The sequence below is a fragment of the Acomys russatus genome, chromosome 8, assembly GCF_903995435.1.
Source record: "Acomys russatus chromosome 8, mAcoRus1.1, whole genome shotgun sequence".
NCBI classification, from domain to species: Eukaryota; Metazoa; Chordata; class Mammalia; order Rodentia; family Muridae; genus Acomys; species Acomys russatus.
This window is the reverse complement of record NC_067144.1, coordinates 2,358,143-2,385,272: the sequence shown is the minus strand read 5'-3', so window position 1 is coordinate 2,385,272 and position 27,130 is coordinate 2,358,143. Positions and strand designations below refer to the sequence as shown.

Here is a 27,130-nt window from a genome sequence, read left to right as displayed (position 1 = left end):
ATGTGGTACATCCTTCCCTCTAGTCCGAAGATGCGTCCCCACATATGCTGTGCAATCAAGTCAAGGGTGTAGTCAGTTTGGTTTTTCCTGCCCTGCTCATGTCCATAGTGAGCCAGCAGTGCTACCCTCAGCAAAATGGAGGAAGAGACTGACACAGTGTAACATGGTGCCCAGCCCAGGCCATGCCTGGTGAGTGACATTTCCTGTATGACTAGGGTGAGCTCTCGACAGTGATCCTGGAAAACTAGGCAGTACAGACCACACACCCAGAGTCATGCTCGAGGTCCAGGGAAGGAGGTTTCTAGAGAACCTTCCTTTTCCTCCAGTGTGGCCCAGAGCATACTGACTTCCACCTGTATGCTGGGCAGTATCCCAGCAGAGCAGAACTCAACAAAACCTCTTAGGAGCACTCCAGTGTAGTCACTCCCAAGAGCGGTCTCTACAAACAGGCAGCCGGCAGAATGTGTGCCCAGACCACAGGGGTCAAGGTGAGGCAGTGAAAGGCAGGCAGCAGAACTCTGGACCACAGACATAGGGGTGTTGAGCCCGCCCAAGCCAAAGCCTGGGAAGCTTATAATAGAGCGAATCCTGTAGGGGAAATGAAGGCAAGAGAGAGGAGATCACTTCAGAGAGCCGCAGTGTCCTCCTCAGGCCAGGTGAGAGCTTGCTTCCCTCCCAGCCCCCCAGTTCAGGTTGGACGTAGGCCATGGCAAGAAAGCTCAACGCCCTGCTTTACAATTCCCACTTCTGAGTCTGTAGTGGAGACATGGGACTTGCAAGGGGTGGGGGTGGGGGGTGTAGGCGGGTAGCTTAGTTGATAGGAAGCCTGCATAGCATGCCCTGGGCTTAATCCTAAGACCTAAAACTGGGCGTGATGGTGCACACCTGTAATGCCAGCATTGGGAACTGGAGGCAGAAAGATAGTTCAGTGTCATCATTGGTGATATGAGTACCAACGACAGCCCAGCTGTCCAGCCTAGCATGCATGCGAGAGACTATAGGCTCAATCCCCACCACCAAGAAAAGTACCATGTGGTATTCCACTGTCTTTCCATCCTCCAAAATGACCTAAGGCCATGTTCCACCTTCTACTCCCTGCCCACAGAACATCCATACATCATCAGATTTGGCTGGAATCTTTTTTTGTTGTTGTTTTGTTTTTTGAGACAGGGTCTCTCTGTGTAGCCTTGGCCATCCTGAACTCACTTTGTAGACCAGGCTGGCCTCGAACTCACAGCGATCCGCCTGCCTCTGCCTCCCGAGTGCTGGGATAAAAGGCGTGCACCACCACACCCAGCCTTTTTTTTTTTTTTTTTTTTTTAGATGACTAAAACTATTATTATAGCAGGTGTGTGTGTGTGTGTGTGTGGATTTGTGGCAACCAGCGTGAGAACTTTTGGGAGTTGATTCTTTCCTTCCACCAGAATCCGGGGATCAAACTCAAGCACTTTTACCCACAGAGCCATCTTTCTGCTCCCACAGATAACCTTTTTAATCAAAATTACGGTTATCGTATGACTTCCCTAAACACCCTGAGAGAATTTTTTGTTCCCCTCCCTTATGTAAACATTGCTAGGGCACAGTGATGCATGCTTGCAGCCCCACCTAGGAAAAGGTGGTGTAAGATCCCTTTTGAGCCTAAGACTCGAAGGTCAGTCTGAGCAACCGGGGTAAGACCCCCCCCATCTCAAAAACAAAACACACATGAACCATGAGCCATGGCATGCATGTTACTCACCCACACAAACAAGAGAATAACTTTTTTTTTTTTTTTTTTTTGAGACAGGGTTTCTCTGTGTGTATCCCTGGTTATCCTGTATTCACTTTGTAGACCAGGCTGGCCTGGAACTCACCTGCCTCTGCCTCCAGAGCGCTGGGGTTAAAGGTGTATACCACCACACCCAGCTGAATAACTTTCTTTTTAATTAATTGGAACGTGATTCTGAGCCTCGAAGGAGCTCTCTGTGGGTTTTTTGTTTTTTGTTTTTTTTTTAAAGACAGGGTCTCTCTGTGTTAGCTTTGGCTGTCCTGGACTCACTTTGTAGACCAGGCAGGCCTCAAACTCATAGAGATCCGCCTGCCTCTGCCTCCCGAGTGCTGGGATTAAAGGCGTGCGCCACCACGCCCGGCTCTGTGTCCATTCTTATTTCTGGGAAAGGTGCTTGGACACTTTATAAACCAAATTATTTTATTAACCCACCAACCTCCCCCCACTGCTCCTAAACAAGTGGTTAGAACTACAACATGAATTGCTTGGTACCAAATAAATGCTCAGCAGGTCTCCACGTCCAGATGCCACAGACTGGGCCTGCCTGCAGCCAGACAAGGCTGCCCTTCTGCTAGAGCACCTGGGAACAGGATTACTGGCTTCTCGTTCTAGGAAGTCAGGCCCTGCTGCAAGGCCTGGCTGAACTGGAGCTTCCTCCACAGAGAGAGGCAGTTTGTAGCTGGCCTTTGGTGTCAGCGTGGGGAAGGCTCCAGGAAAGGTTCCAGAGTTGCCTCACAGGGTACCCCTTCTCCCGGCCTTTTAGAATCCAGGTCGTCAATGGCGCAGAGCTGTACTCCATTTTGGGCCAGCCGAGCCCGTAGGGAGGGTGCTGTGAGGACGTGGAGCTCATGAAGCCGCTCCCAAGAACAAGAGAATGCATCGGGGCCCTCACCGCAGCCCCCTGCTGGAGGCACACTGGGGTATCCCGGGTGTGCCATCAGCTCCGCAGTCAGGGCGTGGCCAGCAGGGATTTCTTCCAGTGCTCGCGCCAGGGACCCTAAGACTCGGTGAGCAGACATATGCCGGCCACAGGTGCTCAGACCCACAAAGGCATCGGTCCACCTGTGGGTGCCAGGATAACAAAGATGCTGCCTGAGGACCAGTCGGGCTAGGCAGAGAAGGTCGAGCAGGACGGCAGGTCAATTCCTAACTGTTTTGGTTGAGAAAAGGGCACGCCTGGTCAGGTGAACGCACTGGGGGCCTCTGGGGACACGGTAAGCTTGGAGTTGGGGAGAGGGGGTGCTCACCGCAGGCCGTGGCGGGAGAAGGGGCCCATGGCGGCCCGGGCATCGCGCTCCACAGTGCAGGCGAAGGCGCGCGCTGGCGCTTCGAGCCACGCGCAGCTGCCCACGCCGCGTTCCGCTGGCAGCCGTGTGAAGCGGACCCCGTCCGCCTGCAACGCCTCGGCGAACACCTGACACACGCCTGCTGGGAGGGGCGGGCTCAGAGAGGAGTCTCCCCACCCCACCCGGTAGCACAGACCTCCCTCCCGCCAACCCTGGAAAGAAGCTTCCCCGCCCTCCGCCCCATGACCTGGGCGCTTCAAATCCCGGTTACCTGGGAGCACGTGTACGTGCTGGTGCCCGTCCACGTGCGTGGGGGACCTGCCCAACAGCTCCCGGAAGCGGCTGAGTTGAGCTTCTAGTTCCTCCCTCACCTGGCGGGAGGGGGACAGATGCCTTTGATGAGCTTCTGGAAGCATCCACAAAGCCTGGAGCTCCGTCTGGTGCCACCGTGTGACTGCTCCAGTGTTTGAACTAGGAGAGTATCCAGCGCCCGCTTTTGACCCATCCACTTCCATGATACCCTCTGATTGATCTGGGCTTTGAGGATCAAGATTTGTATCCCCCTGCAGCCACGCCTCCGCACCTGGGGCAAAGCAACGTCTCCAGCCGCTAAGGCCTCCCGAAATCCCATCTTGCCCAGAAAGAAGCCTTCCGGGCTGAGAAGCGACGAGGCGTTGTGGCGGGCCGGGCCCACGGGACGGCCCTCAGACAGGTTGGCGTGGAGGCCCGTGGGAATGCTGTGCCTGCGGGCGGAGCGCGAGAGCGAGCACCGGCTGCCACGGGGCGAGCGGGCCCCTAAGCCCACCGGGTGCTGTAGAGGGACCGCCTCACCTGCGGGCCAGCTCGGCCGCGCTCTCTGCGGCTGTGCCGTTGACCAGTAGTGACACGCTGGTCACAGTTCCTGCCAAGAAGGCCTCCACGATGCCCTCATCGCGCCGCGGGCAATAACCAAAGTCATCAGCCGTGACTACCAGCCGCACACGGGGCCACGCCATGGCTGCCAAACCCTGTCTAGAGACCAGAGGGAATGGGCTGGAACATCCAGACCCCGCCCTTGGACGCTGCCGAGGCCCCACCCGACGCACACGCCTAAATGCGACTGCACGCCGCCATTGTTTTCGCCACCTACAGGTCTTGGAATGTCCTGCAAACGCCCAGGTCCACTGCTCTGCAATATTTTATTTTATTTTATTTTATTGTTTTTAGAGACAGGGTTTCTCTGTGTAGCCTTGGCTGTCCTGGATTCGCTTTGTATACCAGGCTGGCCTCGAACTTACAGTGATCCGCCTGCCTCTACCTCTCGAGTGCTGGGATTAAAGGCGTGCGCCACCACGCCCGGCTCCACTGCTCTGCAAATTTTATTTTATTAATTTTGTTTGCTTTTTCGAGACAGGGATTCCCTGTATAACAGAGCCCTGGCTGTGCTGGAACTCTCTTTGTAGACCAGGCCTCGCTCGAAGTCACCGAGATCCACTTGCCTTTTGAGTGCAGGGCTTAAAGGCGTGCGGCACCACCACCCGGCCTGAACCACGGCCCGGCTGACCTCCAGTCCTTTGCAAGAACAGTTAGCTTTGTTCACCCCTCAGCTATCTCTCTAGATATCTGGAAAAAAAAATTTTTTTTTTAAAGAAAGTGCTTTTTTTTTTTTTTTTTTTTTTTAATGGCGAAAACGAGAGAAATACTCAAGAAAAATTTCGCTTGCTCTTTCTAGTGTTTCCCATCACCAAGTTTCTGGGCACTGTACTGTCCTTCCATATTCTCTTTCTCCCTCTCCCTCTCCCTCTCTTCCTCCCTCCCTCCCTTCCTTCCTTGTTTGATTTGGTTTTTGTTTTACAAGACAGGGGTTCCCTGTGTAGACTTGGCTGTCCAGGACTCACTTTGTAGACCAGGCTAGTCTCGAACTCACAGAGACCCTCCTGCCTCTGCCTTCCTGAGTGCTGGGATTACAGCCATTACACCTGGCTTCCATTATTTTCTTAAGAAAAGAAAAACCCACCTGTCCTTCTCCATCGCTCAAAGATGTCGCCAAGTTATTTCGTTCTTGCAGTGTGGCTGTTCTTTGTTTTGGGTAGTGCCTACCAGCTTTTTCTTGTTATTAGGTGTTCTCACTTAAAAAAAAAAATAGTGTGTTCCTCATTTATTCTAAGGGAAGGCTTTTGCTTAGTAAAAGCACTAAACAGCAGAGCGGATTCACTGGAGAATGCATTAGCACATTTTCCCCTTGCACTTCAGGCAGCTTTTACATCCATCACCTCACTTTTGTTCTTTGTCCAGTAAAGTTTTCTTACCCATGACTTACCAATATCAGCTTGCATTGTTACGTGGCTGTCTAGATATTTTTTTTTGAGATGCAGTCTTATGTATCCCTCACTATTCATTCAGCTAAGGCTAGCCTTGAACAATTTCTTTTATTACTAGTAAGAATAATCATAATAATAATTATTATTATGATTATTATTACTATTTGGGTTTTTGTTTTGTGAGACAGGGTTTCTCTGTGTAGCCTTGGGTGTCCTGGACTCTCTTTATAGAGCAGGCTGGTGAACTCACAGCGATCCGCCTGCCTCTGCCTCCCCAGTGCACCACCACCATCTCCTGGCCTGGGTTTTTTTGTTTGTTTGTTTGTTTGTTTTTTGTTTTTTGTTTTTTGTTTTTGTTTTTTGTTGTTTTGTCTTGTTTTTGTTTTGTTTTGTTTTGAGACAGGGTTTCTCTGTGTAACAGTCCTGGATGTCCTGGACTTGCTTTGTAGACCAGGCTGGCCTCAAACTCACAGAGATCCACCTGCTTCTGCCTCCTGAGTGCTGGAATTACAGGTGTGCACCACTGCACCCAGCCAGCCTTGAACTTCTTATAGTCTCCCACCTCTCCAGTGCTTGAACTATAGGTGTGTGGCACTATGCCTGGTGTATGTGGTGCAGGGACTTGAACCGGTGACTGCCTCCATATTGGACAAGCATTCTGCCATCTGAGAAGCATTCCCAAGCTTGTCTTGGGTTCTCATTATAGAGCAGTTGCTGCTTGGGTCAAGCCCATGCTGTTGGTAGTTTCACTACTGTTTTACAGCCAAGGAACCCGAAGGTTCACATGAGAATCGGAGCAGGAGCCTGCCCTGCCCTTGTTCCCTCTCTCCTACCTGACCAGAGGGGAGAGAGTACACAGTCTGGGTGTAACAGTACCTGATGGTGCTTTGTAAGGCTTGGAAGCCTCAGAGAACCCTTCAGCCAGAGTCTTGGCATAAACGCAGCTTTGTCCAGGCATAGTGATTGTTGAACCATTAGATGTCATCCGGCCACTGTGTCCCCTCTGGGAAGCTGCTCTTAGGGTCTGAGAACTACAGATTGAAAAGAGGGAACTATTAAGTTAAGCACCTCTTGTGTCAAGTATGGAGTTATTAGAGATTAGGGCTGACTGCTTTGACTTCTGCACAAGACAAGCCCGGCGGTGATGGCATGTGCCTTTAATCCCAGCACCCAGGAGGCAGAGGCAGACGGATCTCTGTGCGTTCAAGGCCAGCCTGGTCTATAAAGTGAGTCCCAAGGCAGCCAAGGCTACACAGAGAAAACAAAACAGAGCAAAACAACAAAAAAGATGTGCAGGACAAACTGTGGCAGTGGGAGATGGGCTTGTTGTGAATCTGCTGGGACTTTCTAGCATGGAAGGGGAAAGAAAAAGGTAGAGGTGAGTTTATTCCGAGCTTCCATAGGTGCAAAGTATGTTGTGAGAACATTTTATGTAAGACTCACAGTTGAAGGGCCTTATGAGGGGCTGAGCCACATCAGCAAGAAAAAGCAGGCACAGGAGCTAGGTCTGTGCGGAAACCAGGACTCTTCACTGCTCTCAAAAAGGAAGGACTGTGAAGGAAGATGCTGGCTAGTTCACACTAGAGGAGGGAAAGAGGTTTTAGAAAGAGGACCAGGAATGAGCTGAGAAAGGAGGCGTTTGTGTCAGAGGTTAAGGCTATGGCTTTTGCTCTGAGGATCAGGGAAACGAGCCCCAGATCCAGACCCCTTGCCTGAATAAATTCAAATCTATAAACGGAGGTCAAGTACTGCTTAGCTGCCTTGACAGGGGGGAAAAAAACCCTGCAGGGTGGGGGAGGAGCCAATCTGGGCTCCACCCCCAACCATTGTGTCGGCGAAGGGAGTGAATGAGAGGCCAGATTCTGGCCAATCAGGATGAAGTATGTAAATGAGCAGCCTGGGATGCTGCGGGGCTCGGATTCCAGTGCACTGTGCGGTAGTCCTTAAACGTGTGCTGACTGAGCGAACCCCTAGAAGCACAGCGGAGACTCTGGTAAGCAGGTGGGGGGGGGGGGCGAGCTCCACGGCTCTGGTGTGAACGAAGGAAGTCTGGACACACACCTCAACCCAGACACAGTTGCAAACAGAAGGCAACCATGAGTGGCGGGTCCAAGCAGGGGCCGAGGGAGGCCTGGACCTACCTTTACTTCTCCCTGCCCCATACAGAGGAGTCTGCGTCTGTGCTGTAGAACCTGAGAAAGGAAGCAGAAAACAAAGTTAATTACTCACATCATGGCAAAGTACCGCCACCACTCGGGATATCTGGCTGATGACGAGGGTGGTCACAGCACCTATATGGCTCCGGTAAGTTTGTCCAGCTGACCCAACATTAATGTCTGGACCACATCCCACTGCTTTCTCATTTCCAGTTGTTGTCACCGGGCCACCTGGTGCAATCCTTGTTCTAGCTTTGCCTTTCCCTTATGCCTGCCTGATGAGCCCTGATCCCTCCTTCCCCACTTCCTTTGGCCCCCAGATAGTACTTGGGTGGACTAGGAGTTCCTGAGAAGAGTAGGGAGTCAGCCTGGGGACTCAAGCTGGAGACACAGGCTCAAGCCCTCAAGTGTAGCACAGAAGTGAAGGCAGTTCAGGCCTGTGCTAGAGACAGAGAAGGAGGCAGAGTCGGAAAGGGGCTCTCATAATTGCCCTTTCAGGTTCCCAGCTCAGCCTGGCATATATGAAATACAGGCACTGGGGACCTTCAGGCAACCCTAAGAGACCCCTACATCACAGAGAAGCTCTCAAGGAGGGTTGTTGTGAACACTGTCACACAGCCCCAGGGTAGCAGACCTGGGATTCACACCCAGGAGGACCTGATTCTATAATGTAACTTGGGTGAAGGCATTGAGACTGAAGATAATCTGGGTTCCATTTCTGAGAGCCACAGACTAGAAGGAGAGGACCAATTACAACACCTGCACTGAGGCACACATGTACACATACCCACAAATAAATTTTTTTTAATTAAATGCCATTCAGTGGTTGAACATTTGCATAGCATGTCCAAGACCCCTGGGCTCAACCTCCAGCATCAACAAACCTAAAAAAGAGAAAAGGTTTTCCCATTGTTCAGTCCCAACCAGCTCCTCATAGCCCCCTAGGAGTCCAAAGATAGCACCTCACCCCCTGTAGAGCATCCCGCCTTCTGTGACAAGCCTGTCTGTTCAAATGCAGATGCCCAGGAAGCATCTGTTGCCAGAAATGGGGCCGACCTACAACCTTGGCCGTGTGCCATACCTACCATCACTGAGCCGATGCTCAGAGCACCAGGGGCACCAGCAACCCCTTAGGCCTCCTCAGGCGTTTGGCAGCTTCCTGGATTTTCTCACCGAAGGTCAGGTCCTGGACAGCTTGCAGACGGTTGTGGAGCAGGCAACGGAGCGTGTGGCTGCCATGAAGACAGAGGCTGGAGTGCCACTAATAGATGTACAAGACCCGGTGGAGGTACCAAGTGGTAGGCATCGGGCTCGAGCCAGACTCAGAGCCAACACTGTGGGTCGGCACCGTGCTCAGCCCACCCTGTGCGCTGGACAGCCAAACAACTACCCATCTTGCTCCAGCTCCGTGTCTGACTTCCACAGTGGCGTCAAAGCCGGCGGGCTGGACTCCCACAGCCAGGACAGTGACCCAGGTGCCCGAGGCATAGGGTCACTGCCACCCATGAGGGACAAACTCCTGCTTGAGAAAAACCTCAAGAGGCTACTACAGCTGGAGAGCAAAGGGGTGAGGGGCTTGGTGCTGTGGCTAAGACTGGCGGAGGGTAGGGCTGGGGCTAGGCCTGGTTGGACACTTCTCAGCCTTCCTCTCTCTTTGCAGAAAGGCCTGTATCAGTCCAATTCCCAGAGGGACTCTCTGCTCTGGGACTCTCTGGGTAGCCAGACCAGCAGCCAGTGGACCCAGGAGCCGCCCCTGTCTTGGTTCTCTGGGCTTTTGGGCTCCTGCTCAGCCACCCCTGAAACCTCAGAGCTGCGACTTGGAGAACAGGAGATGATGTTCCTCAAACAAGAGTTGAGCAAAGAGATGAAGTCACTGCTGAGCCAGCCAGCATCCTTCAACCTGCCTACCTACTGCTCGCTCAGGGAGCCTCATCGTACCCTGGACTTCCTGGCTGAGCATCACCTCTTTCCTGCCCTGCAGCGCGTGGTCAGCCAGGCTGTGGACAAGCTCAGCCACGCCTGCCGCCACGATGGCTTTCCCCTCTTCCCCGTTGCCTCAGAGCCCACCCCAGGGCTACCTGTGACCTCCGATCTGCTGCAGCCCAGCTCTAAGGCGTCCGAACCCACCGACAGGGAGGACAGGGAGGACAGGGAAGACTCTCCTACCACAGTCTCCAGCCCTAAGACAGCTCGCAAAAAAAGCAAGAGCAGGCGGGGCTCCCCCTCCACGTCAAATGCCCAGATGTCCACCAGATTCAGGCTCAAGGTGACACCTACAGAAGTACCTAATGCTCGAAGCCCCTCGATTCACTCTATGCAGGAGTCCCCTCACTCTGATCCTAAAGTACAGAAACAAACTGTAGCCCCATGCTCCAACCAGATACCCCAGCCCCTTCATGCTCTGCACCTCACCCTGCCTAGCCCCAGGATCACACTAGAGGTGGCTTCTTACCAGGGCCGTTTCAGGGGCCCGGTCCAGCATCATCTTGATTCCCACCCCCACTTTCCCTCCCATTTCCGGTTCTCTGTGTTCTCCCCACCCCCTCTTACATTGTGTCCAGAGGTAGACTCAAGAGTAGGGCTGGAGGCCTTAGAGGAACATTTGAGGGGAAAGGGCTCCTTTTCCTACCACATCTAGTAGCCACTGTTACTAGCTGGTGCCCAAGGACAAGAGCTCTTGTCCTGCATTGCAAAAATCTCCTGGGGGTAAATACAAGCTGCTGGGAACTAGAAATTCTAGCCTACCAATCCAGGTGCTGTCAAAGACTAATAAAGGCTATTTTTTACCCTGCTTTTTTTTTTTTTCCCCCCCTGAGGCAGGGTGTCATGTAGCCCAGGGTAATCTCAGATTTATTATATACTAGAGTGTGATCTTGAACTCCTGATGCTCTTGCCTCTACCTCCCAAGTGTTGGGGGTCACAGGCATGCATCCCCATGCCTGCGAGTCAGGTGTTTTTAAATGTGAGCCTCAGGCCCTCCTACACTTCTCTTATGGATAGGAGCCTTTTGGTTTGGTTTGGTTTGGCTAGGTTTTGAGACAGGGTTTCTCTGTGTAGTCCAGGCTGGCCTCCAACTCAGAGATGCATCTGTCTTTGCCTCCCTAGTGCTGGGACTAAAGGCATGGGCCACCACATCCAGCCCCATAGGAGTTTTTGCCAAGAGCACAATTCTGTATTCTAAGGTCAAGTGTCCGCTTACCCAGCTGTAGGACTCTCTAGTCTTTCTGCTCAGTTAAGGGGACATTGGTCAGGAAATGAAGACATAGATGGCCTGACCCTTGGAGGTCCCTGGACATCTCTCAAGCTACCATCGTCAGGGATCACAAGCTGGTGTGCAAACTTGCAGGAACACAGCCTCTCTTCAGACTGGTAGGGCTTGCTCTAGACCCGGACAGGTGAGGCCTGTGGAGCGAATGTTACAGCAGAGCAGATGAGGCAGGTCTGTATCCCAGCGGGATGAGTGTGGCTTCCCTGTCTGTGAGGAGGAGGAGGAGGACTGGCACAGCTGCCAAGGAGGGCTTAGCAGTATGAGGTCACTGGGCAGCAGCAGGGCTAACAACAAGGGTTAAAAGTCTCCTTTTCTCTCATTGCCTGTTGCACAGAGCCCCAACACCAAATTTACCAAGAAGAAGCCTCTGCCCTCCATCTCATCTGTGTCCAGCCTGTCCTACATCTCAAACCCCTGGTTTGAGGAACTCACTAACTTCTTGGTTGAGCAGGCAGTATCCTTGCTTGTCTGCAAGTACAAGTTTGAGGAAAGCCTCAGGAAGCAGCTTGGCTTCATCTCTTTTCCTATCACTGAGGTTCTCATGGACATCATTCTGGGCTTCAAGAAGGTGAAGGGCACCCATATCCGTCTGTCCTCGGACATCAACTGGACCTGTCTTCTGCGCAAGCTGGAAGAAGCCGAGTTGGCACGGCAGGCCATACGGCGCGCCTCCAGGCCCGGAGCCTCCCACCACAGCGCCTCCCACCACAGCGCCTCCCACCACAGTGCCTCCCACCACAGCGCCTCCCACCACAGCACAGACTCCCACTCTGCGCAACCCAAGTTTACTGGTGACACCAGTCAGGACCAGACTACAGAGCCCCGCTTCTCCCTCCGCCCTGAGTTGCCAATCCGCCAGCTGCTCAGCCCTCGGGGAGATCCTGGGATAGGCCAGGAACAGATGACTAACAGAAGCCTGTCAGAGGACAGGCCCACGCTGCTCCTCAGTGGTGGTATGGGCTCTAGGCCCTCCCAGTCCAAGGAAGCAGTGAATACTGAAGAGGGTGCGGACGAGGAGGAAGAGGAGGAAGAAGAGGATGGAGGAAGTGAGGAGGAGGAAGTCAAGGATTCCTCTGAGGGTGGGCACACATCTACCCTGCCTGAGCCTGAGTTGGATCTCACTATAAGGAGCTTAAGTGACTCCCTGTGACACACTTGCAAGTCACCCGGAGCACTCCAGTCCTTGTCTTCTCTTGCCCCATCCAAGTAGCTGGCCACTCAGCCAGCCACTGTCCTGGGTTGGGATCAGGATGACTGGATGCTCGGGAGGAGTTCTGCTAATGTTGTCAGGGGAGCCAAAGAGACAAATGGGAATAAATTACATGCCTGTGGACATGGCTAAGTGGACCTGGTGTGAGTTTCTTTCCCTGTACCTGGGTACCCGCCCTTACCTAGCACCTTCAGTGTGAGTCGTCCCTGACAGGCACTAATGATACACCAAAGGGATTTACCCAGGTCCAACTTGGTGACATCACAACTTCATTGAGCCTACAGGAGAATGGACAGGAGTGTGAGTGACCCCCTCCCTAAACTGCTCCATCACAAAAACGTCTCAAAAAACTAAAACAAACAAACAAAAAAGTCTCACCCCAACATGATTCATGACTTTTCCAAAGCTGCGCAGACGGACCCCAACCCAGGCTTCAGTTCCCCACATTGTAAAGACAGTGTAAGTGCGCTCAACCTTCCTAACACCTGAAATTCCTTAATATAGTTCCTCATGTTGTGGTGACCCCAGCCATAAAGTTATTTTCCTTGTTACTTCATAACTGTAAGTTTGTACTGTTATGAATAATAGTTTAAATATCTGATGTTCAGATGGTCTCAGCCAACCCCTGTGAAAACGTTCGATGGCAAAGGGGCATAACCCACAGGTTGAGAATCTACTGGAACAGTATCTTCAGAGACCAGGAGCCCATGTGCACCCTGGGCAGAGTGACCGCTGGGAAGGAAGCACAGGGCGGGGGGGCAGTAACTGTGCTCCCACATGACGCATTCTTCCACTTCTGTGACGGGACATAAGTGGGCTTAATCTTGAGGAGCCCTGTAAGTGGCTCTGTTGAAGACAGTGTCCTACAACGCCTGGTGACAGGCTTCATGACTGCTTTGAACCCAGAGCTGTTTCACTATTTCCTGCCACATTATTATCCCCTACTTGGCAACCTTATGGCTCTTCAAGCCTTTCAGGACACCTAGGTGTCCCTGTGCATCCCAGTCTGGAGGGAGCTGAGAAAGCCCTGAGTGAGCCAAGTCCTGAGTGAATGTGTATTTAAAAAAAAAAAAAAAAAAAAAAAAAGACTTATTATGTATATACTGTTCTGCCTACATGCATGCCTGCATGCCAGAAGAGGGCACCAGATCTCATTATAGATAGTTGCGAACTGCCATGTGGTTGCTCAGGACCTTTGAAAGAGCAGCCCCTTAGCTCTTAACTGCTGAGCCATCTCTCCAGCCCCGTGAATGTGTATTTCTGACATGCATACAGCTAGTCAAGACCAACCAGCCCATGGCAAAACCGCTACACACATAGGTTGGGCTCGAGAGGGCCAGCAAAATTTCCCCGTGGAGTTGAATTTGTTTATGAATGTGTTGGTATATGCAGACACTCTGGGAGAACAGTCGGAGGCCACTCTACCATCTACACACATTTTTCAGTGATCACTGAGAACAGTCAGAATCTCTCTTGGTTTGTCCTAACTACAGTCCTAGCTTGGAATAAGGTCAGGCCAATGGGACGTAGCACCCACGGGATTATGATCACCTCTACTACAAAGAGATCCCTGGTCCACCTACCTCAGGACCTCAGTGATCTTATCTGGGCCACGCCTTCTGCCGGAAGCCTATCTAAGGACAGGGAAGAGGGAGGCTTTTGCTCTTTGCCTGCTTGCTCTTGCCTTTCTAGTAAGCCCATTCCTTCCCTGGCATTATGTGGGGCACATGAAATGTGTGCAACAGTGAGAGCCCAGTGTGGTGGCGCACGTCTTTATTCCCAGCAGTCGGGAGGCAGAGGCAGGCTGATCTGAGTTTGAGGCCAGCCTGGTCTACAAAGAGAGTCCAGGACAGCCAGGGTTCTGTGTAACCAAGAAACCTTGTCTTGAGGGCAAAAGAAAAAGGAAAAAGAATGAAGTCCAGATGTGTCCAAACCCCAAAATCTCAATCTTGAGGCCCACAGGAGTAAGGCTCCCTCCCTCCCTATGTCTTTCGACCCACGACCTCTGCCATCCTCAAGGCAGTCACTTAGCCTGGTAACCAGGGATATGTCCAGCTAGCAGCTGGAACGCCTTCCTCTCTATGCAATGGAGCATTGCTAGCACCTCTGCCCCAGCCAATGATGTATGCTCACCTGATTACTGTATCACTGGAAGAAGGGCAATGTTACTAAAAGGGCTACATTGGCAATGCCTGCAAGCCTGATTCTTCTCTGTCATAGAGCTTGTGCCCTGGCTGTCTCTGATTCTTATTGCAATAGAGAATGTGTTAATAGATTAACTTTCATTTCTTTCTCTTCTTTTGAGGCAGGGCTATCAAAGTGTAGCCCCGACATCAGCTGGGGAAAAGTGAGGTGGGACCTGAATCCTGTGGCTGGCTGGCTGGCTGGCTGGCTGGCTGGCTGGCTGGCTGACGAGCCTGGCGACTTTCCAGGCCGGAACTGATAGTTGTGGCGCCCGCACCACCGCAGTACCGAGTTGAGGGTGAGGGGCTGCGGATTTAACTCATACACACACACACACATACACACACACACAATAACACAGAGGGTCCTTCGTGCTAAGAGAGCAGCAGCCGCAGCAGCAGTTTATTATCCTCGTACCCCTCAGAGTTCCAAAGAGCCTTCTTTTTTGTTTGTTTTTTTGAGACAGGGTTTCTCTGTGTAGCCTTGGCTGTCCTGGACTCGCTTTGTAGACCAGGCTGGCCTCGAACTCACAGTGATCCACCTGCCTCTGCCTCCCGAGTGCTGGGATTAAAGGCATGCGCCACCATGCCTGGATCAAAGAGCCTTCTTATAGGCAGGAAACCTCCTCCCAGGTGAAATCCCTCAAGAGGTGATTGCACACAGGAGGACAAGTCTCGAGGAAGGGAGGGGAGCGTTCTTAGAGCAGTAAACATGACTAGCTAACCAAGATAAACACAGACATGGAAGCTGCTAGAAACAGGACGTGAAACAACAAGACAAGCAAGCAGCCCAGTTGGGCCTGGTTCCTACAGATGGTTACCAGCAATAGCTTCCACTGATGGTGGCAAGCTGGGGCTAGGGTTGATGGCTCCTAGCGGGGGCTAGAGCTGATGGTGGCAAGTGTCTAAAAAAGAAAGGGAAAGAAGGAGAGAAACACACACACACATATGCACATATGAACATGCACACGCACATTTGATGACAGATTCAAGCAGGTAGGTTTCAATAAGCTGCTTCTTCTTTTTATTGTCTTCTCCTTCTTCTTCTTTTTCCTGAGACAGGGTCTCTCTGTGTTATCTTAGCTGTCCTAGACTCACTTTGTAGATCAGGGTAGCCTTGAACTCACAGCGATCTGCCTGCCTCTGCCTCCCAAGTGCTGGGATTAAAGGCGTGTGCCACCATGCCTGGCATTATTATTATCTTCTTATTTTCATCCTTATTCTTATCCTTATTCTCACAGTTTATATACCCCAACAAAATCAAGCAGTACAAAAATCACAATATGTTTACATTCTATTTCTCTATAAATAAATGATCACAATGGATATACGTAGAAAATCATGCCGGGTGGTGGTGGCACACACCTTTTAATCCCAGCACTCAGGAGACAGAGGCAGGTGGATCACTGTGAGTTTGAGGCCAGCCTGGTCTACAAATTGAGTCCAGGACTGTAGCCAAGGCTACACAGAGAAACCCTGTCTCGAAATTACATATTATGGGTGAGAAACAAACATGACTAACAAGTTATTTCCAAGAACCATATACATTTGTACCTAAGCAACTTGTTGCCTATTAACAGAGTATAAGCAAGCAAGGTAATTTCTCAGCCAGCTTTTCTTTATTGACAGGCTGCAATTTCAGTTACAAAGAAGGAATCAATTATAGTAAGAAGTAATCTTATAAAGATCTTAAAAGGATCACAAATCTAAACTCCTATATAAAAAATAATCAGCCACTTCTACTTTAAGTCCTAAAGGTGCTCATCTACTCATTAGTATGTTTTATTTGAGGGCAGAAAAATAGAATAAGCAAATCAATCATCATCACAGTCACCAGCCAATGCTGCTACGGGCCATTGTCCTTGCTTTGCCAACCTCAAAAAGTCCTGAGCTTTACTGATAAGAGTTTACTTTCTCTTAACTTCAATTGTCCCCTAAGATTTCCTGCATCAGGGCCAATAGCAAAAACATCTTTACCTTACTTTGCTAAACAATCTATTTTTCCCTAAGACTTTCTACATCAGAGCCACTAGCAAAAACATCTTTACCTAGCCTTGTCAAACAATCTACTTTTCCAAATCCTTTCTAAGGGTGGTGATCATTGTTGGCAATCTACATCTGCAGGTTGTTTTCAGAGATGGTGGCTGAATCATTAATCTGCTCCAGCACCAGTGCCTGAAAGAGATCAAGCACTGTTATTGCGTATGCCAATGATACTGCCCAGTGAGGGGTTGGGGGCCCCCTTTAAAGTACTCACACAATTCACAAAGTAAAGGGATTATAAGGACCACAAAGGTAACAAGCACCACAACAGCATGATGTCATCAGGAGGGGTAGTTCCTGGGGTTATGCCTCACGGAGACACACCCATCATGGGTTTGCTAACTTGTGGGCCGCGTTCCGTGAGTTCTAAAGATGTTTTGTTGTTCTTCTTGCACAGACCCCAACACAGGATCTCACATGGTCTCAAATCTCCACATGAACAAAGATAGCCTTGGAGTTTTGTTTTTTTGTTTTTTTGTTTTTTTCATTTTTTAAAAAATATTTTTTGAGTCTATATAACGGCTTGTCTCATGAGGAAGAGAACACTGGAATAGGTTAGACTTTTTTGCTATAGCAAGCTCAAATTGTGTCAGACAGGCCCTGGACTTTTTGATTGTTTGTTTTTTGAGACAAGGTTCCCCTGTTCCCTACTTTGTAGACCAGGCTGGCCTCGAACTCACAGGGATTTATCTGCCTCTGCCTCCTGAGTGAGTGGTGGGATTACAAACATCCTTTTTTTTTTTTTTTTTTTAAAGATCTCATTTTAAAAAGATCTCCCTGGGTGTGGTGGTGCACACTTTTAATCCCAGCACTCGGAGGCAAAAGCAGGCGGATTGCTGTGAGTTCGAGGCCAGCCTGGTCTACAAAGCAAATCTAGGACAGCCAAGGCTACGCAGGGAGTCCCTGCCTCGAAAAACCAAACCAAAACAAAACAAAAAAAGATCTCATTTTAGATTTGCCACCCCGCCCCATCTCTATTGCAAGTGTATGCTGTTATGCCTGGTTTACTGTGTTTCTGTGAGCTCAAGGCTTCATGTACGCTAGGCAGCCACTCTGCCGATGTCTGCTTCCTTCACTGTCCTGTGTAGAGAATGCCGCAGAGGGGCCAGCAGAGCACAAGCAGGTAGCAGGTGGTGGGAGGTATCAGAAGAGGAGTGGGTAGCCTGGGTTGGAACAGTGATGGGAGACTTGGAGGAGACTGTATCAGTCCTTGTAGGATAGACAGCCATCCTATCCTGTGGAAGTAGAAGAGGGGTCAGCTGGTGCGACTAGTATGGTGCCCTGCCCTTAGGAGGTAGATGGGGGAGAACCACTAGAAATAGAAGGTGAGGCCAGCCTGGACTACATTTGACCCATCAATACAACAAATAGCAAAATATCAGAGTTGTATTCTTCTTCTTCTTCTTCTTCTTCTTCTTCTTATTATTATTATTATTATTATTTTATTAATTTTTTTGTTTTTGTTTTTTCAAAACAGGGTTTGTCTGTGTAGCCCTGGATTTCTTGGACTCACTCTATAGACCAGGCTGGCCTTGAACTCAGAGATCTACCTGCCTCTGCCTGCCAAATGCCGGGATTAAAGGTTTTAGAATTTTTATTACATTAATCTCTCTCTCTCTCTCTCTCTCTCTCTCTCTCTCTCTCTCTCTCTCTCTCTCTGTGTGTGTGTGTGTGTGTGTGTGTGTGTGTGTGATGAATGGTAGGCACTGCCTTTTTCTGAGCCTTGGCAATTTGAAGAGGAGCAGTTTGAGGGACGAGACACCAGTTCTACCTTAGACACAGCACGTTTCAGCTATCTGCTGACATTCCCGCTAAGGCATCTTTGCGGCATCTTGGACTGTACTGTTAATTTTCCTGGCTGCGCCTAGATTACTTTTTTCCTTTTCTTTCTTTTTATCCACCCCGACTCCTCTTTTTCTTTTCTTTTTTTCTCAAGACAAGGTTTCTCCGTGTAGCCTCGGCTGTCCTGGACTCACTTTGTAGACCAGGCTAGCCTACACCTGGCTTTCTTTTTATTTATGTTTGAAACACAGTCTCCCTCTGTAGCTCAGGCTAGCTTTGAACGCACAGCAGCCCACCTGTGTGAATTGTGGGAGCACTTCTCAGCCCCCCAAGGGCTGGGATCACAGATGTGCACTCGCCTGCTTTTCTACTTCTTTTCTTTTTTCGTTTTTTGAGACAGTTTCTCTGTGTAGCCTTGGCTGTCCTGGACTCACTCTGTAGACCAGGCTGGCCTTGAAGTCATAGCCTACCTCTGCCTCCCTGAGTGCTGAGATTATAGGCGAGCCCCAGTTTTTTGTTTATTTGTTTGGTTTTGGTTTTGGTTTTTCAAGACAGGGTTTCTCTGTGTAGTAGCCCTGGCTATCCTGGCTTTGGTTTGTAGAGCAGGCTGGCCACGAACTCACAGAGATCCACCTGTCTCTGCCTCCTAAATGTGGGGATTAAAGGCATGTACCAATACCATGCATGTTTTTTATTTTTTTATTTTTTGAGAAAGGGTCTCCTGTGGTCCAGGTGGGCCACCAACTCTCTAGGAGGATGACCTCAAACTTCCTCTTGAACTTCCGGCCTCCACCACTTGTGGGCTAATTTGCTAGGGATCAAAGCCCTAGGTACAGCCATTCTCCCAACTGAGCTACATCTGCAGCCCTAAACATAAGCATTACTGAGTAGCTAGCTAATGACGCAGGTAACAGACTTTATCAGCCTCTTAGTAAAGTAGCCCGGAGGCAGTTTCTCCGTGGATGCCCAACATAAGAGTATATACATTATGAGAGCCTCCATCTGTCTTCTGGTGACTCATCCAGCAACCTTGGGATTCTGCCACCGAATGACCAAAGTAGCCTGCATGGCTAAAGGAATTTAGAAACCCGGGGCGGGGGTGGGGTGGGGGTGGTGGTGTCCAGGAGTTGATGTGATTCAGTTCCAATCTGATTAACTCCTGGGGCTAGGAGATTTCAGTAACTTTGGGATCCGTTCACTTTGTGACCATAAACTCTAGTGATTAACACAAGAGCCTGTAGCTTTCCGCCCAGGGTCTGAGGTGGAGGAACACACGACTCAAGTTTAGGGGCCCAGGGGTCAGAACCTACATCCGAGGATCTTTAACTCGGAGCCAAGTGACTAGAGGAAACCAGTTCGGGGGTGCGCCTCTCACAGGCCTCTCCGAGCTGGTGGCCGCAGCCACTGCTCTCTTGGCGTTTATTGGCCGATCCTCGGAAGCGTGGACCGGTCAAAACCCTCCTGGTGTCTCCAGACCCCGCCCAGCGACCCTCCTTGGACCCAATAGTGGCGCAGGAGGAACGCGCGCGCGCAGGCGATTGGCTGCGGCGGGAGGGCGCTGTCAGAGCAGGATTGGCTCGTGTGGAGGACGGAAGCGCAGAAGTCCGGAGCGGCTGGAGTCGGGCCGGCCGGCGGGATGTGGGGCGCGAGCCGCGGCGGGGTGGCGGGGCCGAAGCTGCTGGGGCTGCTATTGGTGCTGTCCGTGCGGAGCGGTGGCGCGTCCAAGGCCAGCGCGGGGCTCGTGACCTGCGGGTCAGTGCTGAAGCTGCTGAACACCTACCACAAAGTGCGGCTGCACTCACACGACATCAAATACGGATCCGGTGCGCGGGGCGGGGGCCGGGTAGTGACCGGGACCGGCGTGGGGCGGGGGCTTAGAGACCAGCTGGCCCTAGCGGGGTCTGTGGGCTGTCAGGGAGGGAGCCGGGTGGTTGCGAGTCGTGGACTTGTTTGCGGGGTCATGAGAGGCAAGCCCCAGGGACTGAGGATGATGATGAGGGTCCACCGGGATTGAGGGTCCGGCCTGGGCTGTGGTAAGCCCTTGGGATCCTGGAGTGATGGGGGATGTGGGGGGGGGGGGGCTTTTTTATTGTTTAAGACGACGGTCCGGAGATCTGTGATTGACAGAGACCACGGTGGGGTGGGCTGTCCCTCTTCAGGCAGCGGCCAACAGTCGGTAACCGGCGTGGAGGCGTCAGACGATGCCAATAGCTACTGGCGGATTCGCGGCGGCTCGGAGGGCGGGTGCCCGCGCGGGCTCCCGGTGCGCTGTGGGCAGGCAGTGCGGCTCACGCACGTGCTCACCGGCAAGAACCTGCACACGCACCATTTCGCGTCTCCGTTATCCAACAACCAGGCAAGCCCCCTCCCGATCCCCGCGCCGAGTCCGCGTGGGGCCCGGAGCCCAAATGGCAGCGGGAGGGGTGTGAGGGCAGGGGTTCAGTCTGAGCTGCTGTCAGTGGGGGTGTTTCTATTCAGAACTTTATGGGGCTTCTGCTCTGGGTCCTGTCCCCAGGAACTTCCACCCCTGAGTTAGGAGAAGGACTGAGAGACGTCAGCGTGACAGCTCCTATTTGGACACAGAGGGGCACCCACACAACAGATAAGCAATAGGAAACTGCAGGAAGGAGAAACTCACAGGCTTCCCTGACTCCTTCCCCGCTGTGGAAGAGATCCTACTCCTGCTGAAGCGCGGGGCTCATTGCAGCTGGCCTGGGATGGGCATGGGAAGAAACTGACAGTACTTTGGGCAGTGTTTAAATTTCAGGGGGAAAATGGTGAAGTTAGGGAACTTGGCCACTGGCTGAGGAACTTGGGGGTGGGGGTGGGGAGAGGCATTGGGCTTTACCGGGTTAGCACAGGGAGCCCGTGGAGAGGAGGCCTTAGTTGCAGGGGCCAGTGGCTACTACACAGACTGATACAAGAGGCTTTATATGCCTGAAGAACCTACAGTGTGTGGGATCTTTTTTTTTTTTTGGAGACCGGTTCTCACTAAGTAGCCCTGGCTGTCCTAGAACTATGTCGATCAGACTGGCTTAAACACCCAGAGATCTTCCTGCCTGTGCCTCCTAAGTGCTGGGCTTAAAGCACTGGCTAGGGTGGGACTCGATGTCCAATTCCACTTCTGTGGGTGCTGAAGGTCAGGGAGAGGCCAGGGTACTAGGTGCAAATATTCCTGGTAGGCATGCAGCTGAGGGGGCTTCTGTGCCCCGTGTGTGACTGCTCTGCGTACCTTGCTCTCAGGAGGTGAGTGCTTTTGGTGAAGACGGTGAGGGTGACGACCTGGACCTGTGGACAGTACGGTGTTCTGCGCAGCACTGGGAACGTGAGGCCAGCGTCCGCTTCCAGCACGTGGGCACCTCGGTGTTCCTGTCCGTCACCGGCGAGCAGTACGGCAACCCCATCCGCGGGCAGCACGAGGTGAGCGGCATGTCCAGCGCCAACGCTCACAACACATGGAAGGCCATGGAAGGCATCTTCATCAAGCCTGGCACAGATGCCTCCACAGGTCATGATGAACTCTGAGAGCCTGGCGGGAGGAGAATCCACGGGGCCATCTGCCGGGAGACTGCAGGGGCCCTCAAGTGCCTTTACGATTACAGAATGTTGGTTTGTGATTACCTTTGCTGCAGCCCTGGGGAAGACCCGAAGGTGCCAGCCATGCCTGTCCAGGTTACCATCTCACCTGTCTCTAAGTACCTGCTCAACCTTTTCTTTCTTTCTTTCTTTTTTGTTTTTTGAGACAGTTTCACTATGTAGCCCTGGATGGCCTGGAATTCACAGAGATCCACCTGCCTCTGCCTCCTGAGTGCTGGGATTAAAGGCATGCGCTACCATACCTGGTCCCAAACTGTTTAATAAATTAAAGTTTTATTACTAGTTGAGTACATGTGATGTGTGTGTGTTGGCATGGCACCTGTGCCTGAGGACATGTGATGTGTGTATGTTGGCATCTGTACCTCAGGACATGTGGTGTGTGTATGTGTGTGTATTGGCACCTGTACCTCAGGACATGTGGTGTGTGTGTGTTGGCACCTGTGCCTCAGGACATGTGCTGGGTGTGTGTTGGCACCTGTGCCTCAGGACATGTGGTGTATGTGTGTTGGCACCTGTGCCTCAGGTGTATGTTGGCACCTGTGCCTCAGGACATGTGGTGTATGTGTGTTGGCACCTGTGCCTCAGGACATGTGGTGTATGTGTGTTGGCACCTGTGCCTCAGGTGTATGTTGGCACCTGTGCCTCGGGACATGTGCTGTGTGTGTGTTGGCACCTGTGCCTCAGGACATGTGCTGGGTGTGTGTTGGCACCTGTGCCTCAGGACATGTGCTGGGTGTGTGTTGGCACCTGTGCCTCAGGACATGTGGTGTGTGTGTATGTTGGCACCTGTGTCTCAGGACATGTGATGTGTGTGTGTGTTGGCACCTGTGCCTCAGGACATGTGGTGTGTGTGTGTTGGCACCTGTGCCTCAGGACATGTGGGATGTGTGTGTTGGCACCTGTGCCTCAGGACATGTGGTGTGTGTGTGTTGGCACCTGTGCCTCAGGATATGTGGGATGTGTGTGTTGGCACCTGTGCCTCAGGACATGTGGTGTGTGTGTGTTGGCACCTGTGCCTCAGGACATGTGATGTGTGTGTGTTGGCACCTGTGCCTCAGGACATGTGGGATGTGTGTGTTGGCACCTGTGTCTCAGGACATGTGGGATGTGTGTGTTGGCACCTGTGCCTCAGGACATGTGGGATGTGTGTGTTGGCACCTGTGCCTCAGGACATGTGCTGGGTGTGTGTTGGCACCTGTGCCTCAGGACATGTGCTGGGTGTGTGTGTGTTGGCACCTGTGCCTCAGGACATGTGGTGTGTGTGTGTGTTGGCACCTGTGCCTCAGAACATGTGATGTGCAGGACGTGTGATGTGTGTGTTGGCACCTGTGCCCCAGGATATGTATGGAGGCCAGAGAACAACTCTTGTGTAGTTGCCCCTCATCTCCCACCTTTTAAATTTTTCTTCTCTCCAGACAGGGTTTCTCTGTAATAGCCCAGGCTGGCCTTTGAACTCATAGAGATCCGCCTGCCTCTGCCTTCTGAGTGCTGGGATCAATTTATTTATTTATTTATTTATTTATTGATGCCTGTCCATGCATTATCACACTTCCATGTACAGTGACCTCATAGCAATTGACCTCAGTTCCCAGGAGTTGATTTTAGGCAACTTTTTTTGTTGTTTTCCCAGACAGGGTTTCTCTGTGTAGTCTTGGAAAATCTGGACTTGCTTTGTAGACCAGGCTGGCTTTGAATTCGCAGACATCCCCCTGCTTGTATGCCTCATGAATGCTGGCATTAAAGGCAAAAGCCACCATGCCTGGCCCCTTAGGCAACTATTCTATTGAGTGGTTTTGGTCTTAGGGCCCTGCCAACTGGGATGGGGCTCAAGCTCTTCAGTCCTCTCATAACTTGCCCAGGACTCCACTCTTCTTGTGGTTGTGGCAGTCTTGAGACTTATCTTTGTTTGTTTGTTTGTTTTTTGAGATAGGGTTTCCCTGTGTAGCCTTGACTGTCCTAGACTTGCTTTGTAGACCAGGCTGGCCTGGAACTCACAGCGATAGTGATCCACCTGCCTCTGCCTCCCAAGTGCTGAGATTAAAGGCATGCGCCACCATGCCCAGCTGAGACTTATCTTTGACTACAGGCCAGTTGAGGATTCTGCCTATCTACTGGAAATTAATACCTCAGGCTCCCACATGCTTTCCCGCCCCCTCCCCCACCTCTTTTTGTTTTGTATTTGAGACAAGGTTTCTCTGTGTAGCCTTGGGCTGTCCTGGACTTACTTTGTAGACCAGGCTGGCCTCGAACTCACATCGATCTGCCTGTGTCTGCCTCCGAGTGCTGGGATTAAAGGCATGCACCTACCCTGGCGTGGTGGTACACGCCTTTAATCTTAGCACTCAGGAGGCAGAGGCAGGCAGATCGATGTGAGTTCGAGACCAGCCTGGTCTACAAGGTGAGTCCAGGATAGCCAAGGCTACACAGAGAAACCTTGTCTCAAAAAACATTAAAATAAAACAAAACAAAAACCGTCCCCAAAACAAAGGCATGTGCCACCATGCCTGGCTTTTATCCACACTCTTGATGGCACTCCTATCTTCTAGGTGCCCACAGTGCGGCACCAAGCCCTCACTAGGACCTTCCAAGGCCTTAAAGAGAGAAAATAAGAGGACTTGGTGGTGGCTCAGTGGTTAGAGCACATTCTCCTCCCTCAGAGGGCTAGGACCTATGTCATGCTCCTCTGATTCCTGTGGGCCCCTGCACACATGTGCACACTCCCATACAGACGTGTAATTTTTAAAAAGAGATCAAGAAGAGCACCTCAAAAGACATCTCAAAGGAAGAAACCTCCCTCCCCCCCTCCCCCAAAAAAACCCCACCCAATCTGGGCAGTCAAGGTTCTACAGTTTAAAGGCAAAAATAGACGGCTCGGGGGTTGAGTTGTGGGACAGTTGGTACTTGGTGTTCATGAGACTATGGGTAGAGCTTTTCTAGCGTGTACAAGGCATGAGGTCCTTTTCCAGCACCAAAATTAGATAAAATAGCGCACATAGTGTGGTGTATGTTTAAATAAGGAAAGCAGGAGCCGAGGCAAGAGGAGGGCGCCCATCAGGCAGGCTGACAGCTCTCTAGTGGTGCGTGTGCGACCTCTAGAGGTGGCGGAAGGAATGACAGATTTCCTGGGTTTGGCTGGGGGGGAGGGCAATAAGGATTTCAGGAAACTGCTGGGCACAGAAAGTGTTGATTTTCTGAGGGCCAGAAAAAGTCCCAAGTGGCTGGCATGACAGTTGGCTAGAAGGGACTTTAAATAGTGTGGGGAGAACAGAGAACACATGGACTTGAGAGATAAATTGACTTTATTAAAGTGTGTGGGACAAGCCGGGTGTGGTGGTGCATGTCTTTAATCCCAGCACTTGGGAGGCAGAGGTAGGCCGATTGATATGAGTTCAAGGCCAGCCTGGTTTACAAAGCGAGTCCAGGACAGCCAGGGCTACATAGAGAAAGCCTGTCTCGGGGAAGAAAAAAAAAGAAAGAAAGAAAGAAAGAAAGTGTGTGGGTGAGAGAAAAGTTGCGGTCACTTGAGTCCTGAGGGGAGGGAATTATATCTTGGACTATTACTGCCACTGAAAGACCCTGGTTTTTCCACTGGCAAGCTTTTACTTATTTGTTTGTTTGTTTGTTTGTTTGAGATAGGGTTTCTCTATGTAGCCATGGATGCTCTGGACTCGCTTTGTAGACCAGGCTGGCCTAGAACTCAGAGGTCCACCTGCCTCTGCCTCCCAAGCGCTGGGGTTAAAGGTGTGCACCACCACCACCTGATGACCAACTTTTATTTTGAGACAGGGTTTTCACCATGTGACTCTAGCTGCCCTAAAACTCACATTGTAGACCAGGCTTGGCCTAGAATTCATAGAGATCCACCTGTCTCTGCCTCCCAGGTTCTGGGATTAAAGGTGTGCATCACCTTTGGATCTACTGCCAAACTTTTTTTTTTTTTTTTTTTTTGGTTTTTCGAGACAGGGTTTCTCTGTGTAGCCTTGGCCATCCTGGACTCACTTTGTAGACCAGGCTGGCCTCGAACTCACAGCGATCCACCTGCCTCTGCCTCCCGAGTGCTGGGATTAAAGGCGTGCGCCACCACGCCCGGCTACTGCCAAACTTTTAAATGTTATTTTTAACAATAAGTGCGCGTGCACACCCTTGTGTGTGTGTGTTTGTGTGTGTGTGTAAATATACACATGAGTGTGGTATCCTCAGAGATCAGAAGAGGGTGTCAGAACCCCTGGAACTGGAGTTATAGATGCTTGTGGGACGTCTTGTAGGTGCTGGGCATGGAGCCTGAGTCCTCTGGAAGAGCAGCCAGCCCTCTCAGCCACTGAGTCTTCTCTCCAGCGAGCCCCATCCTCTTAAACACAGCATTTCCTGTAGCTCAGGCTATCCTGAACTTCTAGCTCCTTTCTGCACTCCACAAGTGCTGGAATTTCAGTGTGGAGAGGCACAGTATGGTAACTGTATCCCTAGCACCACAGAGAAACACCCAGGAGGAGCACCACAAGCACAGGGCTAGCCTAATCTATGCATCAAGTTCCCAGCCAGCCAGGGAGCGGTACATAATGGGCCTTGTCGCCAAAACCTACAGCAGTCTTTTGGTTGGTTGTTTTTTTTTCAAAGATGACGTAGGGACTGAAGAGATTGGGGTTCAGTTAAGAGCACTGCTTGCTCTTCCAGAGGACCCGGGCTCCATTTCCAGCACCCGTGCGCTGGTTCACAGTCCTCTGTAATTCCAGTTCCAGAGGACGGGAGCTCCTAATGACCTCCCTGGACAGTAGGCGTGCAGCGGGTGGCACAGACCAGGCAAAGCACCCAAACACGTAAAATGTAAAATAAGGTGGACAATAGAAGTTCCTGGCGACCAGAAACCAGCTCTGTCTGTTTCTAAACTATTTTCTCTCAGCGGTTGAACTGGGGATAAGGCAGGAGAAGACACAGATGCCAGTTGCAAAAGTGTTTTTTTTTTTTTTTTTTTTTTTTTAAATCTTCCCCAACACACACCTGAGTAGAGCTTTTCAGGTTTGGGGTGCTACATGGTGCCAACGTTTGCCCTTATCAGCCCAGAAAGCTCACTTAAATACAGAGTGGTTCACAGTCTCAGGGCCCGCAGGAGCATTTTCCCCCTCACACGGTGCGTGCGAGGGCCTCCTCCGCCCAGCTGGAGGGTTCCTGATGACACCGTGAAGTCGGACAGGAAAAGGGAAGGCCCCAGTCTTTTCTAAAATCTCATACACAGTAGCGAACAGCCGAGGGCCTATTCAACTGCTGGCTTGGCCTGAGGCTCAGACACTTCCCGGGGACCTCAGGGTCCTCCCTAATTTGGTGAGCTGTGTGGCAAGCACGGGCTACAGTACTTGCGGCGAGGGCTGGGAAAAGGCGGGCAGGGAGCTCTTTTTCCTTACTTATGAATGAGGAGAAAGTGTTTGTAGAACTCATTGTTAAAACTGTGGAGCCAAAACTCGGCGCCTGGCCAATCGGAGCCCTGAGGCTATTTTGAAATCTTTCCAGCAGCAGCCAATAGGTGTGCAGGAGTCGAAGCTTGG

At 51.3% G+C, this 27,130-nt stretch overlaps 3 protein-coding genes and 1 non-coding gene across 4 annotated transcripts; 2 read left to right on the top strand and 2 right to left on the bottom strand.

Annotated features, from left to right (window-relative positions):
* Positions 1–2,362: 2,362 nt before the first annotated feature.
* Ydjc (YdjC chitooligosaccharide deacetylase homolog) lies at positions 2,363–4,121 on the bottom strand. Its single transcript, XM_051150605.1, has 5 exons — positions 3,886–4,121; positions 3,638–3,797; positions 3,326–3,425; positions 3,016–3,193; positions 2,363–2,830 (listed from the first exon to the last, which is right to left on the bottom strand). Exons 1-5 carry the CDS (start codon positions 4,047–4,049, stop codon positions 2,461–2,463), a joined length of 972 nt encoding a protein of 323 aa, XP_051006562.1. The 5' UTR covers positions 4,050–4,121; the 3' UTR covers positions 2,363–2,460.
* Positions 4,122–7,551: 3,430 nt separating this feature from the next.
* Positions 7,552–11,986, top strand: Ccdc116 (coiled-coil domain containing 116). The gene is made up of 3 exons (XM_051150402.1): positions 7,552–7,658; positions 8,529–9,776; positions 11,113–11,986. Exons 1-3 carry the CDS (start codon positions 7,587–7,589, stop codon positions 11,926–11,928), a joined length of 2,136 nt encoding a protein of 711 aa, XP_051006359.1. The 5' UTR covers positions 7,552–7,586; the 3' UTR covers positions 11,929–11,986.
* Positions 11,987–16,714: 4,728 nt separating this feature from the next.
* LOC127193544 (small nucleolar RNA SNORA28) lies at positions 16,715–16,857 on the bottom strand. The gene has a single exon (XR_007831178.1). It is a non-coding gene; the product is annotated as a small nucleolar RNA SNORA28 (small nucleolar RNA).
* A 2,748-nt stretch (positions 16,858–19,605) lies between these two features.
* On the top strand, positions 19,606–21,850 carry Sdf2l1 (stromal cell derived factor 2 like 1). Its single transcript, XM_051150401.1, has 3 exons — positions 19,606–19,819; positions 20,156–20,352; positions 21,240–21,850. The coding sequence occupies exons 1-3, from the start codon at positions 19,633–19,635 to the stop codon at positions 21,519–21,521; spliced, it is 666 nt and encodes a 221-aa protein (XP_051006358.1). The 5' UTR covers positions 19,606–19,632; the 3' UTR covers positions 21,522–21,850.
* Positions 21,851–27,130: the final 5,280 nt, after the last annotated feature.

What these genes read in the sequence shown, in the direction of transcription:
- Ccdc116 (XM_051150402.1), top strand. Translation starts at nt 7,587, where the DNA reads ATGGCAAAGTACCGCCACCACTCGGGATATCTGGCTGATGACGAGGGT. An exon ending in ACAGCACCTATATGGCTCCG is followed by an intron (nt 7,659 to 8,528) that starts GTAAGTTTGTCC and finishes GTTCAAATGCAG; the next exon opens with ATGCCCAGGAAGCATCTGTT. An exon ending in CCACCAGATTCAGGCTCAAG is followed by an intron (nt 9,777 to 11,112) that starts GTGACACCTACA and finishes CCTGTTGCACAG; the next exon opens with AGCCCCAACACCAAATTTAC.
- Sdf2l1 (XM_051150401.1), top strand. Translation starts at nt 19,633, where the DNA reads ATGTGGGGCGCGAGCCGCGGCGGGGTGGCGGGGCCGAAGCTGCTGGGG. An exon ending in CGACATCAAATACGGATCCG is followed by an intron (nt 19,820 to 20,155) that starts GTGCGCGGGGCG and finishes GTCCCTCTTCAG; the next exon opens with GCAGCGGCCAACAGTCGGTA. An exon ending in CTCCGTTATCCAACAACCAG is followed by an intron (nt 20,353 to 21,239) that starts GCAAGCCCCCTC and finishes CCTTGCTCTCAG; the next exon opens with GAGGTGAGTGCTTTTGGTGA.
- Ydjc (XM_051150605.1), bottom strand. Translation starts at nt 4,049, where the DNA reads ATGGCGTGGCCCCGTGTGCGGCTGGTAGTCACGGCTGATGACTTTGGT. An exon ending in GCACGTACACGTGCTCCCAG is followed by an intron (nt 3,194 to 3,325) that starts GTAACCGGGATT and finishes CCCTCCCAGCAG; the next exon opens with GCGTGTGTCAGGTGTTCGCC. An exon ending in TTCTCCCGCCACGGCCTGCG is followed by an intron (nt 2,831 to 3,015) that starts GTGAGCACCCCC and finishes TGGCACCCACAG; the next exon opens with GTGGACCGATGCCTTTGTGG.